Here is a 13,479-nt window from a genome sequence, read left to right on the forward strand (position 1 = left end):
TTCCCTGAGGTCCTAGTTAGATACATGTTCCCTGAGGTCCTAGTTAGATACATGTTCCCTGAGGTCCTAGTTAGATACATGTTCCCTGAGGTCCTAGTTAGATACATGTTCCCTGAGGTCCTAGTTAGATACATGTTCCCTGAGGTCCTAGTTAGATACATGTTCCCTGAGGTCCTAGTTAGATACATGTTCCCTGAGGTCCTAGTTAGATACATGTTCCCTGAGGTCCTAGTTAGATACATGTTCCCTGAGGTCCTAGTTAGATACATGTTCCCTGAGGTCCTAGTTAGATACATGTTCCCTGAGGTCCTAGTTAGATACATGTTCCCTGAGGTCCTAGTTAGATACATGTTCCCTGAGGTCCTAGTTAGATACATGTTCCCTGAGGTCCTAGTTAGATACATGTTCCCTGAGGTCCTAGTTAGATACATGTTCCCTGAGGTCCTAGTTAGATACATGTTCCCTGAGGTCCTAGTTAGATACATGTTCCCTGAGGTCCTAGTTAGATACATGTTCCCTGAGGGCTGTGAAGAACGTCTGGACACCTCCAGTGGCACTAGGATAGGCTGGGGGGGCTGGGAGGGGGGCTCCCTCCTGAGCACGTGGTTATTCATCCCATCAGCTGCCGTGTCACAGTTCACACATCAGACTCCTGGGGAAGAGCCCTTCTTTATCACACTATATTGGACAGGAAGAGAGAACCGAAGACATGCAGCAAAGGGCCCAGGTCGGATTCGAACCCAGTCCGCTGCAGTAATGCCTTGGCTCATGTGGTGTGCACTTTACCCGGGTGAGCTGCGGGGACGATCTGAAGAGCTTCTTCAAGGAGTCTAGAAGTTGTGTCAGACTGAGCATGCACAGCACTATAGGCTCCTCCCCTTGGTGTGTCGCCTGTTAACTGTTTCAAGCTACTAGGCCGTAACTATTTTAATGGTGGAATTATTCACCCGGTTAAGGATTAATTGAAAACAACTTGTGATATGCTTGACCGAGCTCCAGGGTCCTGGGGGCTGCCTCCGGCACGTCCCTAAAGCTCATCTTTTCTTACCAGAGCAGACATGGAGTCATTGTTAGTGTCTGCTGCGATGTGGCCCAGGGTGGTGTCCTCAGAGGGAATCTGAGTGAGTGTTGTGTTGTGCCTGGGGCTCACTGAGAGGGGAGGGGAGGAGCCCTAGTGTTCTGGTCATGTGGCAGCTCGCACAACCATGCATCACTTCATTCGGCCAGCACTGTACGGCTTGGGCAGGCTAGGGAGAGAGTCAGAGAGACCAGGAGAGAGAGACAGAGTCAGAGAGACCAGGAGAGAGAGACAGAGTCAGAGAGACCAGGAGAGAGAGACAGAGTCAGAGAGACCAGGAGAGAGAGACAGAGTCAGAGAGACCAGGAGAGAGAAACAGAGTCAGAGAGACCAGGAGAGAGAGACAGAGTCAGAGAGACCAGGAGAGAGAGACAGAGTCAGAGAGACCAGGAGAGAGAGACAGAGTCAGAGAGACCAGGAGAGAGAGACAGAGTCAGAGAGACCAGGAGAGAGAGACAGAGTCAGAGAGACCAGGAGAGAGAAACAGAGTCAGAGAGACCAGGAGAGAGAGACAGAGTCAGAGAGACCAGGAGAGAGAGACAGAGTCAAAGAGACCAGGAGAGAGAAACAGAGTCAGAGAGACCAGGAGAGAGAGACAGAGTCAGAGAGACCAGGAGAGAGAGACAGAGTCAGAGAGACCAGGAGAGAGAGACAGAGTCAGAGAGACCAGGAGAGAGAAACAGAGTCAGAGAGACCAGGAGAGAGAGACAGAGTCAGAGAGACCAGGAGAGAGAGACAGAGTCAGAGAGACCAGGAGAGAGAAACAGAGTCAGAGAGACCAGGAGAGAGAGACAGAGTCAGAGAGACCAGGAGAGAGAGACAGAGTCAGAGAGACCAGGAGAGAGAGACAGAGTCAGAGAGACCAGGAGAGAGAAACAGAGTCAGAGAGACCAGGAGAGAGAGACAGAGTCAGAGAGACCAGGAGAGAGAGACAGAGTCAGAGAGACTAGGAGAGACAGAGTCAGAGAGACCAGGAGAGAGAGACAGAGTCAGAGAGACCAGGAGAGAGAGACAGAGTCAGAGAGACCAGGAGAGAGAGACAGAGTCAGAGAGACTAGGAGAGAGAGACAGAGTCAGAGAGACTAGGAGAGAGAGACAGACAGGCCAGGAGAGATGTGGAGTCAGACAGGCCAGGAGAGAGAGAGACAGACTGAGGTGTAATCAGGGCAGGAACAGATCAATCTTGTTCATTAGGAATCAATCACAGTTAAAGGATGTCCTCCCTGAGCCCCTCACTCAGTCAACTGCCTACAGAGGCAGATTCCTTAACTGCCCCCCAGTCACCCCCCCCCCCCCATCGCTGGGCCATGCACATGGGCAGTTGTGTCAGTAAGATGGTCACAATTTATAGCGTCTCACTTGTTCCTGACTGCAGGAGTGTAATTGTCACATCCTGGAACATTTAGCATCGTTCATGGTGGCTCCTGATCCACAAGGCTGTCCCCCCGACTCCCCCCTCACCCCCCCCCCCCCACTCCCCCAAACCATTTCCTCCATGGCTGCTTGTTGTGTGTGCCTCAGTTCTGCGGACTAGTGATGTTAATGGCTTTATCTCTCCTCCCCCACCACCTCTCCTCCACCCCCCTTCCTCCCCTCCTCTTCCACCCTCCCATCCTGCCTCCCCAGGTGCCTAACTCAGGGCACAGACACCCCTCAGTGTTCCCCGAGACCAGGCAGGGAACGGCCATCACGTTCGCTGTGCTGCAGGGACACATTCCTGTCGTCCAGGTAGACACCCCTGCTTTTGTCTCCACTGCCTCACGCCCCCATCCTCATGTCATCACTGTGATCGCCATCCTCATCCTCGTCTTCCTCACCGCTCCGTCTGATGACGGTGACCGTGGGGAATCTGTTTTCTCCTGTTTTCGTTTGTGTCATTATCGAACGTCCTGCTTGTCAGCCCATGCTGCGGGGGCTGGGAAGCACTTCTGAAACGGGAACAATAGATTGTGGAGTGTTTTTTCCCGGAACGGCTTATTTTGGATAAATCCTATAGCTCCGCCCCCGGCTCCCTCCTAGTCGATAAGCATTAAAGAGGAGATGAGGCACAGCGGCTGATGTGGAAACAGTCTCGTCCTCATTACTAACTAACCCAGCTCATTTACAAGGATTTTTCCACTGAATGGTGAAATAAAATGTAATGGTCTTGCACCCTGACTCAACCTCAACTTAACCCTCCACCCCCTACCTCTTTTCTGCTCCCCCCATACCCCCCATCTCTCCTCTGCCCCCCCATACCCCCCATCTCTCCTCTGCCCCCCCATACCCCCCATCTCTCCTCTGCCCCCCCCATACCCCCCATCTCTCCTCTGCCCCCCCATACCCCCCATCTCTCCTCTGCCCCCCCATACCCCCCATCTCTCCTCTGCCCCCCCATACCCCCCCATCTCTCCTCTTCCCCCACATACCCTCATACCCCCCATCTCTCCTCTGCCCCCCCATACCCCCCCATCTCTCCTCTGCTCCCCCCATACCCTCATACCCCCCATCTCTCCTCTGCTCCCCCCATACCCTCATACCCCCCATCTCTCCTCTGCCCCCCCATACCCCCCCATCTCTCCTCTTCCCCCCCATACCCTCATACCCCCCCATCTCTCCTCTGCCCCCCCATACCCCCCCATCTCTCCTCTGCCCCCCCCCATACCCCCATACCCCCCCATCTCTCCTCTGCCCCCCCCATACCCCCCCACCTCTTTTCTGCTCCCCCCATACCCTCATACCCCCCCATCTCTCCTCTGCCCCCCCATACCCCCCCACCTCTTTTCTGCTCCCCCCATACCCCCCCATCTCTCCTCTGCTGTCCCCTGTCCCCTGCCCCCCCCTGTCCTCTGCCCCCCCCCCCAGCTGCTCCTGGACGCCAGGGCCAGTGTGGAGGGCTCTCTACAGGATGGGATGGACAACTACACTGAGACCCCCCTACAACTGGCTTCTGCTGCAGGTACACACACACATAAACACACATAAACACACACACACTGGCTGTAACGGTGTCTCCACCCAGCCCTGCTGTAACTGTGTCCTGACTCCCCCCAGGTAACTTTGAGCTGGTGAGTCTGCTGTTGGAGCGGGGGGCCGACCCCCTGCTGGGCACCACATACCGGAACGGCATCTCCACCGCCCTGCAGGGAGACATGAACTCATACAGCCTGGCAGCTGCTCACGGACACAGGTAACACACACACACACACACATGCTCACACACATGCTCACACACACACTCACACACATGCTCACACACACACTCACACACATGCTCACACACACACTCACACACACACTCACACACATGCTCACACACACAGGGTCCTATCTTGCACCCAGCGCAATTGACTTTGTGCATCATTCCTATTTCGCACCCGACGCACAGCGGACTTTTCCCTCCACAGACGCACGTCGGTAAATTAGAGAATGACCTTGCGCTCCCGGGGCGGTTCAGAGAAAAGAGGAAGCGTGTTCCGGCGCAAACATTCCCTGGTGATATTTTGCAGTTTCAGAAAAACAATTCCGCCATAGACCAGGAAAATGTCTAAAGTCAGTGGCACGTTATTCAGATGCTATTTTAAGGGCGCATGGTTGGCCCGTGCGCACTGCTGGCGAGGCCAGGGTCTTCTTCCTGCGAAGCTATGTTACATTGTTTTGATTTATTGTATGGCTGTGTTACATTTCTTTCATGTCAATGATTAAAAAGCTTTTCATGAGAAGTCTCTATGTATGTGAATTTGATTTGTAATAATTGTGGCAATTTCCTCCCACGCCTGTTTAACCAAAGCTAATTTGGGTGGGTTTCTTCTCCCATCCCCACACAATGTCACTTCTCTATCTGTTACGGCCCTGACGAGAACGTCGGTCTCCTCGGCTGTGAACCGCTCCTGGCGTGCGCCTGGCAAATCCGCCGTTATAATAGCAATCCGCCATTGAACAAGTACGCCTGCTCTTAAAGGAAATGTGAGATGACGCTCTGATGGTTTATTGCACGTTACGCCCAAACCACACCTATGAGTAATGTAGCTACTTCAGACCAACCCATTTTATATTTGCGCCAGGCGCAAAGTCATTTATCCCGCCGGTATAATAGCAACAGCGCCGGAGTCCCGCCCACAAAGTTACTTGCGTTTCGCATTTGATACTTGTGTTTCAGATCGTTAAAATAGGACCCTCAGACTCACACACACGTATGCACACATACAATTGTGTAATCTCTAACCTTAACCCTAATCTTGTCATTCTGTCATTCTGAATCTAACCTTCACTCTAAAACCTCTAAACCCCTAGCAGTAGCACCTGAAGGTGTGGGACCAGAGGAGCCAGGTCCATCTCTCCTTGAGGGACATCTGGTCACACATAAAACATCCCACGTTTTCCAGCTCCTGTTTTGTTGACGTTCCTGTCGTCCGGCCTCTGAAGGAACGTGTTCCGGAAGCTGGTGTCCCAGGTGGAGGCGGTGGAGGCAGGGGGGAAGGCGGAGGTGCTGTCCCTGGAGGAGATGCTGGCGGAGGGCTCGGAGCTGGCAGAGAGAAGCCCCTCCCAGCTGGAGCTTCTGCGGAGCGGCAAGACCAGGCTGAAGGCCCTGAGGGAGGCCATGTACCACAGCACAGAGCACGGCCACGTCGACATCACCCTCGACCTGCGCAGCCTCGGTCAGTCACACGCCTGGAGATGTCTTGGTCCTGGCCCTGGTCCTGGTCCTGGTCCTGGTCTTGTATTTTGGGTTCTGGGTACAGTGCCAGACCACAGCCATTATCAGGACTGGACAGAGTCATGTAGCTGTGAGTGTGATCTTAGTTATCATCGAGGAATTACATATAATGTAATATGTCTGTGTGTGTGTGTCTACATGTGTGTGTGTGTCTGTGTGTGTGTGTCTGTGTGTGCGTGTCTGTGCGTGTCTGTGTGTGTGTGTGTGTCTGTCTGTGTGTGTGTGTGTGTGTGTGTGTGTGTGTGTGTGTGTGTGTGTGTGTGTGTGTGTGTGTGTGTGTGTACTCTCCCAGGTGTTCCCTGGACACTGCACACCTGGCTGGAGTCTCTGCGTAGCTGCTTCCTGCAGCAGCGCCGCCCGCTGATCCAGGGTCTGCTGAAGGAGTTCAGCTGCATCCAGGAGGACGAGTACACAGAGGAGATCATCACACACGGTCTGCCCCTCATGTTCCAGATCCTCCGAGCCAGCAAGGTGAGCAGGACACACACACACACACACATACATACACACACACACACACACACACACACACACACACACACACACACAGGCATACAGACAGGCAGGCAGACAGACAGCCATGACAGCTCAGTGATCCTCTAGTGTAACATAACAAAACACAGTTAAGATGCATGGCTGTCTTTATCACCCGTCACAGTGCTGCATTATTTTTAATGGGACACTTAACTCCTAATGCCTGTTTAATGGGCCTAGCTACAGCTGGTCAGGGTACTTCAGGGACGGAGGGACGGAGGGGGGGGGGTAGAGGTCTTGCTGTTGTCTCCCGGGGCGATGCCGGGGAGGTGATCCTGAGGTTGTCATGGTGACCGGGGTGATGACGCTGAGGATGTCATGGTGACGTGGTTCTCCCTCCAGAACGAGGTGATCAGTCAGCAGCTGAGCGTCATCTTCACCCAGTGCTACGGGCCGTACCCCATCCCCAAGCTGGGAGACATCAAGAGGAAGCAGTCTGCTCGTCTGGGTGAGGCAGCATGCCCCCTGCTGGACACACACTGCTACTGCTCACAGTAATCACCCGTCAGACACGGATCTCCTGAGGGATGATGCTAGTCTCTCTGTTTCCTGTGTGTGTGTGTGGGCAGATCCCCACTTCCTGAATAATAAAGAGATGTCTGATGTGACGTTCCTGGTGGAAGGGAAGCCGTTCTACGCTCATAAAGTCCTGCTGTTCACCGCCTCCAACAGGTCAGCACACACACATACACACACACACACTCACACACACACACACTCACACACACACTCACACACACACACATATGCATGCACATATACACATACACACGCACGCACACACCACTGGTATGACTGACAGAATATACCACAATTTATTTAATGAATCAGTGGGTCACTCATGTCATGTCCAGGCCATCTCCAACACAGTTTCACCAGCATTCACACTCAGAGGCTTGTCATTAGTCACAGCATGTAGCACCTGATGCTGAAGCATCCACTGTGAGTTCCCATCAGTGTGTGTGTGTTAGATGATGGACTGGATTGATTCCCAAAGGGCTGCATGTTGACAAGCTGTCTGTCAGTACCAGCCGTGTTGATCTAGGAGGTCATTTCCTCTGTTCCCTGCCCCCTGAGAGGGCTGTCAGTGTGATGAGGCGGGGTGTCAGTCCTGGGGGAGACAGGCAGGCCGGGAGGAGGGGTTGATTCTTCAGTATAAAACGTGTTTTTGACACGAGGCAATTTCACCTCATAGAGAAGACTATCAGATTACATTGTCAGTACTGTTACATAGGATGTACATTAATAAACTACAGGGTTTAGTAGAGGGTGGCAGGGTTTGACAACTCATACAAAAGATTGTAAAGTGTATGAAATTCTGAATCTAAGTTTTACTATCCATTTTTATGAAATGTTCTTTGTTTGTTTGTTTGTCCCTCCATCCCTCCCTCCATCCCTCCCAAAGGTTTAAGTCTCTCCTGGCAAACAGGCCAGCAGCAGAGAACACATGTATTGAGATCAGCCACGTCAAGTACAACATCTTTCAGGTAGGAGTCAGCAGGGGGTCTTTCATCTGAACTGGTACCATCTCTGAGTGTGTGTGGTGTAGCTGATATGTCTGGACTGTGTGTGTTGTAGCTGATGTGTCTTGGCTGTCTGTGTGTTTGTGCGTGTGTGTGTTTTAGAACCCAACCTATTTATCGTCGGGCAGATATTATCGGCCGATATTAGGCATTTTCCAAACTATCGGTATCGGCATTTATAATGGCTGATAAATAAATATTTTTAAAAAACGAAAACGAAACACCCTTCAACCATGCTATGAGTGTTGGCGTTGCATAGTTTGACCACCAGAGGGCCCTCTACAACGTCCATGTTTGCAACATTCGTGTTTAGAACGCCACAAACCCTACAACCAGCTGAGTCGGGCAATTGTTAGGGAAATCTGTTTATGTTTTGTTACGCGTTTCTGGATTATTATAAAAAATATATATATATATCGGCCGATATATCAAAATATCGGATTTTTAAATCACCAAATATTTGTATTGATATCGGCCAATTCTTTATTGGTCGGGCTCTAGTGTGTGTATGTCTGGGCTGTGTGTGTGTGTGTGTCTGGGCTGTGTGTCTGGGCTGTGTGTGTGTGTTGTAGCTGACGTGTCTGTGTTGTTGACTTCAGCTGGTGATGCAGTACCTGTACTGTGGAGGAACAGATGCTCTGCACATCAGGAACACTGAAGTCATGGAGGTGAGTCACTGGACAGCAGAGCACGGACCAGGGGGCCAGCATCACGGGAGGGTGTGGGGAGGTGGGTTGGGGTGGATTGGGGTGGAGTGGAGGCCCGGGGTGGAGGGAGGGTGGAGGGTGGAGGCCTAGGGTGGAGTGGAGGGAGGGTGGAGTGGGGTGGAGGACCAGGGTGGAGTGGAGGGAGGGTGGAGTGGGGTGGAGGACCAGGGTGGAGGCCCAGGGTGGAGGCCCAGGGTGGAGGCCCAGGGTGGAGGGAGGGTGGAGGACCAGGGTGGAGTGGGGTGGAGGACCAGGGTGGAGTGGAGGGAGGGTGGAGTGAGGTGGAGGACCAGGGTGGAGTGGAGGGAGGGTGGAGTGGGGTGGAGGACCAGGGTGGAGGCCCAGGGTGGAGGCCCAGGGTGGAGGGAGGGTGGAGGACCAGGGTGGAGTGGGGTGGAGGACCAGGGTGGAGTGGAGGGAGGGTGGAGTGAGGTGGAGGACCAGGGTGGAGGCCCAGGGTGGAGGCCCAGGGTGGAGGCCCAGGGTGGAGGGAGGGTGGAGGACCAGGGTGGAGTGGAGGGAGGGTGGAGGCCCAGGGTGGAGGGAGGGTGGAGGACCAGGGTGGAGTGGAGGGAGGGTGGAGGCCCAGGGTGGAGGGAGGGTGGAGGACCAGGGTGGAGTGGAGGGAGGGTGGAGGCCCAGGGTGGAGGGAGGGTGGAGGACCAGGGTGGAGTGGAGGGAGGGTGGAGTGGGGTGGAGGACCAGGGTGGAGTGGAGGGAGGGTGGAGTGGGGTGGAGGACCAGGGTGGAGTGGAGGGAGGGTGGAGGCCCAGGGTGGAGGCCCAGGGTGGAGTGGAGGGAGGGTGGAGGCCCAGGGTGGAGTGGGGTGGAGGCCCAGGGTGGAGTGGAGGGTGGAGGCCCAGGGTGGAGTGGGGTGGAGGACCAGGGTGGAGGGAGGGTGGAGGACCAGGGTGGAGTGGAGGGAGGGTGGAGGCCCAGGGTGGAGGGAGGGTGGAGGACCAGGGTGGAGTGGAGGGAGGGTGGAGGCCCAGGGTGGAGGGAGGGTGGAGGACCAGGGTGGAGTGGAGGGAGGGTGGAGTGGGGTGGAGGACCAGGGTGGAGTGGAGGGAGGGTGGAGTGGGGTGGAGGACCAGGGTGGAGTGGAGGGAGGGTGGAGGCCCAGGGTGGAGGCCCAGGGTGGAGTGGAGGGAGGGTGGAGGCCCAGGGTGGAGTGGGGTGGAGGCCCAGGGTGGAGTGGAGGGTGGAGGCCCAGGGTGGAGTGGGGTGGAGGACCAGGGTGGAGGACCAGGGTGGAGTGGGGTGGAGGACCAGGGTGGAGTGGAGGGAAAGTGGAGTGGGGTGGAGGCCCAGGGTGGAGTGGAGGGAGGGTGGAGGCCCAGGGTGGAGTGGGGTGGAGGCCCAGGGTGGAGTGGAGGGTGGAGGCCCAGGGTGGAGTGGGGTGGAGGACCAGGGTGGAGGACCAGGGTGGAGTGGGGTGGAGGACCAGGGTGGAGGCCCAGGGTGGAGTGGAGGGAGGGTGGAGGCCCAGGGTGGAGTGGGGTGGAGGCCCAGGGTGGAGTGGAGGGTGGAGGCCCAGGGTGGAGTGGGGTGGAGGACCAGGGTGGAGGACCAGGGTGGAGTGGGGTGGAGGACCAGGGTGGAGGCCCAGGGTGGAGTGGAGGGAGGGTGGAGGCCCAGGGTGGAGTGGGGTGGAGGCCCAGGGTGGAGTGGAGGGTGGAGGCCCAGGGTGGAGTGGGGTGGAGGACCAGGGTGGAGGACCAGGGTGGAGTGGGGTGGAGGACCAGGGTGTGTCCTCCTCCTGAGATGTTTCTCCGTCTCTCCAGCTGCTGTCGGCCGCTAAGTTCTTCCAGCTTGAGGCGCTGCAGAGACACTGTGAGATCATCTGCACCAAGAACATCAACACAGACACCTGCGTGGAGATCTACCACCACACCAAGGTGTGTGTGTGCGTGTGTGTGCGTGTGTGTGTGAGTGTGTGTGTGTGTGTGTGTGAGTGTATCTTTGTGTGCCCGCGGCCCTGCTCTGACCTGCCGTGCTCCCTCTCTCCCGGTCAGTTTCTGGACGTGCCGGAGCTGGCGGCCTACATGGAGGGCTACTTCCTGAAGAACATGGTGCTGCTGATCGAGCTGGAGCCCTTCAAGCAGCTGCTGTACGACACGCCGCCGGACAGCCCCGGAGCCAGCGTGCTGCTGGACCTGGAGAAGACCCTGGCGCTCCGGATCCAGTCCATCCACCTGTCCTCGTCCAGGGGCTCTGTGGTCTGAGCCCTCCCTCCCCCGCCGGCGCCCCCAGACCAGCGCCTGCTCTGAGCCCTCCCTCCTCCACCTGCGCCCCCATATCAGCGCCTGCTACCCGGACAGCTTTTCATCGCTCCCTCGCCCCATCGCCTGGTGCCCGTCGGTCATCCTTGCTGTTGTGTGTCAGCAGGGCAGCCCTGGGGCTGTGTCTCCGGGCAGCCCTGGGGCTGTGTCTCCGGGCAGCCCTGGGGCTGTGTCTCCGGGCAGCCCTGGGGCTGTGTCTCCGGGCAGCCCTGGGGCTGTGTCTCCGGGCAGCCCTGGGGCTGTGTCTCCGGGCAGCCCTGGGGCTGTGTCTCCGGGCAGCCCTGGGGCTGTGTCTCCGGGCAGCCCTGGGGCTGTGTCTCCGGGCAGCCCTGGGGCTGTGTCAGCAGGGCAGCCCTGGGGCTGTGTCTCCGGGCAGCCCTGGGGCTGTGTCTCCGGGCAGCCCCGGGGCTGTGTCTCCGGGCAGCCCTGGGGCTGTGTCAGCAGGGCAGCCCTGGGGCTGTGTCTCCGGGCAGCCCCGGGGCTGTGTCTCCGGGCAGCCCTGGGGCTGTGTCAGCAGGGCAGCCCTGGGGCTGTGTCAGCAGGGCAGCCCTGGGGCTGTGTCAGCAGGGTCAGGGATGTAGATCACGGGGTTGTGGGGCTGTTTGCTGTTGCAGCGTGGCGTGGAGTGGCGTGGAGTCCCATAGAGGTTTAAGCCAACACTAGTCATGGCACAGATGTGATGCTGCAGATGTGACGTTCTGAGGAGAATGTTGAGGGAAGCCTGCCTGCAGATCTGCCCTCTGCTCCAGACCTGCCCTCTGCTCCAGACCTGCCTGCAGACCTGCTCTCTGCTCCAGACCTGCCCTCTGCTCCAGACCTGCCTGCAGACCTGCCTGCAGACCTGCCTGCAGACCTGCCTGCAGACCTGCCCTCTGCTCCAGACCTGCCTGCAGACCTGCCTGCAGACCTGCCCTCTGCTGCAGAGTGGAATGGATGCACACACACACACACACACACAACATGTACACACGCACACACAAACCTCTTTATAGTTCTGCAGTAATCAGTTACATTTCCTTGGTCTCACCATCGTCATATTTATATATTGTGCTGCCATCTAGGTCCTAATGGGATACAGTCAGTCATGTCCCTTGTCCACTGTGGCAACTGTTGTAAATATTGTGAATATGGAGTTCCCCTCGCACTCCCCCTGTAAGTTAATGTAAATACCGACAGATATCTCATCTTGAGTACTCGCATAGGTAATATGATGTATCTGTAAAAACAAATGTCCCTGTTCCATGTGCTAAGAGCATGTCACACTGATATGGGTTTTTCAGTTTCTCTAGATGTCTCTGCCAGCGTGTGTAGAGTGTAGTCTGAGGTCTGGTGGTCTGAGGTCTGGTGGTCTGAGGTCTGGTGGTCTGAGGTCTGGTGGTCTGAGGTCTGGTCAGGGGGGGGGGGGGGGGGGGCATCTGGGGGAACTAGAACAGCATCCTGGTTCTGGTTCTAGAACAGCATCCTGGTTCTGGTTCTAGAACAGCATCCTGGTTCTGGTTCGGGAGAGACAGGAGAGACCAGATGACAGGCCCAAACTCCTGCTTAGCTGCATAGTGGTACAAAGAGAACTTAAATTACACAGATAAAATGTTTTTAATTCATTCAGCTCTGGGAGTCTTATGCAGGCTAAACTTGAACAGGATTTGTTTGTTGTGTAAAAAAAGTACTTGTTTCGTCTTTTCTCTGCAAAGTTTTTGGACATGTCCTCCCCTGAGCCTGCCTGCAGGAGACTGTGTCCAGACGTAACACCATGTAGACGATACTGTGAGACTTGACATCATGTATGTTTCCTCTATAAAGATTAATTTAAACAAATAATCTTTGTCCCTCATGAATCCTTGGTGTGATATTCTGCATGTTTTTCTCACCTGGTTATGAAAATTCTTCTCTGCTGTGTCGCTCTGGTCCAGTTCTCCCAGCCTTTTTCCCAGGCAGGCTTTCAGGGGAGAAGGAGGAGGTGAGGAGGAGGAGGAGGAGGAGGAGGGGGAGCAGGAGGAGGTGGAGGTATTGTAAACAGCCTAACAGGAAACCATAAGACTTGAGAACAAAGAACCTGAAGGACAGTGAGTAGTGATCCAGCCTGGAGCTCTCCATAGCGCTGGTAGTGTGCCCAAGGCTACAGGCCCAGTATTAGATATGAATGATGCAGCTTTGGCAGCTGTATGTTTCAGTTGTTGACACTTTACTTAGTGGGAACACAAGCCACCCAGTGTTCTGGAAGTGAAGCCAAGCAGAGAGAGGGAGGGTTGATGGAGAGAAAGACCTTCGGGTGGAGAGAGAGAGAGATAGAGAGTGGGTGAGAGAGAGAGAGAGAGAGAGAGAGAGACAGAGAGAGTGGGTGAGTGAGAGAGAGACAGAGAGAGAGTGGGTGAGTGAGTGAGAGAGAGAGAGTGGGTGAGTGAGAGAGAGAGAGAGAGAGAGAGAGAGAGAGAGAGAGAGAGGGTGACTGAGTGAAAGAGAGAGAGATTTTTAATGAGTGAGCAAGTGTAACAAGAAAAGAAACAGCGACAGAGAGTGAGTGAGTGTGAGAGAGACAGAGTGAGAGAGTAAAACAGAGAGACACAGAGAGAGAGTGAAAGAGAGAGACAGAGAGAGAGACAGAGAGTGAGTGAAAGGAAGTCTGAGAAGCAGAGAGAATCAGCCACTGTGAGTGCCGCGT

General features: G+C 55.4%; 1 protein-coding gene across 1 annotated transcript in view; it reads left to right on the forward strand.

Annotated features, from left to right (window-relative positions):
* Positions 1 to 11,163, forward strand: part of LOC134020750 (ankyrin repeat and BTB/POZ domain-containing protein 3-B-like) — a 60,899-nt gene extending 49,736 nt beyond the window's left edge. The window contains 11 exon segments of the mRNA XM_062460963.1: positions 2,705 to 2,806; positions 3,923 to 4,016; positions 4,112 to 4,247; positions 5,483 to 5,715; positions 6,067 to 6,245; positions 6,651 to 6,756; positions 6,878 to 6,980; positions 7,714 to 7,795; positions 8,431 to 8,499; positions 10,323 to 10,436; positions 10,554 to 11,163. Of these exon segments, the coding sequence (XP_062316947.1) occupies positions 2,705 to 2,806; positions 3,923 to 4,016; positions 4,112 to 4,247; positions 5,483 to 5,715; positions 6,067 to 6,245; positions 6,651 to 6,756; positions 6,878 to 6,980; positions 7,714 to 7,795; positions 8,431 to 8,499; positions 10,323 to 10,436; positions 10,554 to 10,763 (1,428 nt within the window). The 3' untranslated portion in view covers positions 10,764 to 11,163.
* The last annotated feature ends 2,316 nt before the right edge of the window (positions 11,164 to 13,479 follow it).

This window comes from Osmerus eperlanus, chromosome 5, assembly GCF_963692335.1.
Source record: "Osmerus eperlanus chromosome 5, fOsmEpe2.1, whole genome shotgun sequence".
Lineage (NCBI taxonomy): Eukaryota > Metazoa > Chordata > Actinopteri > Osmeriformes > Osmeridae > Osmerus > Osmerus eperlanus.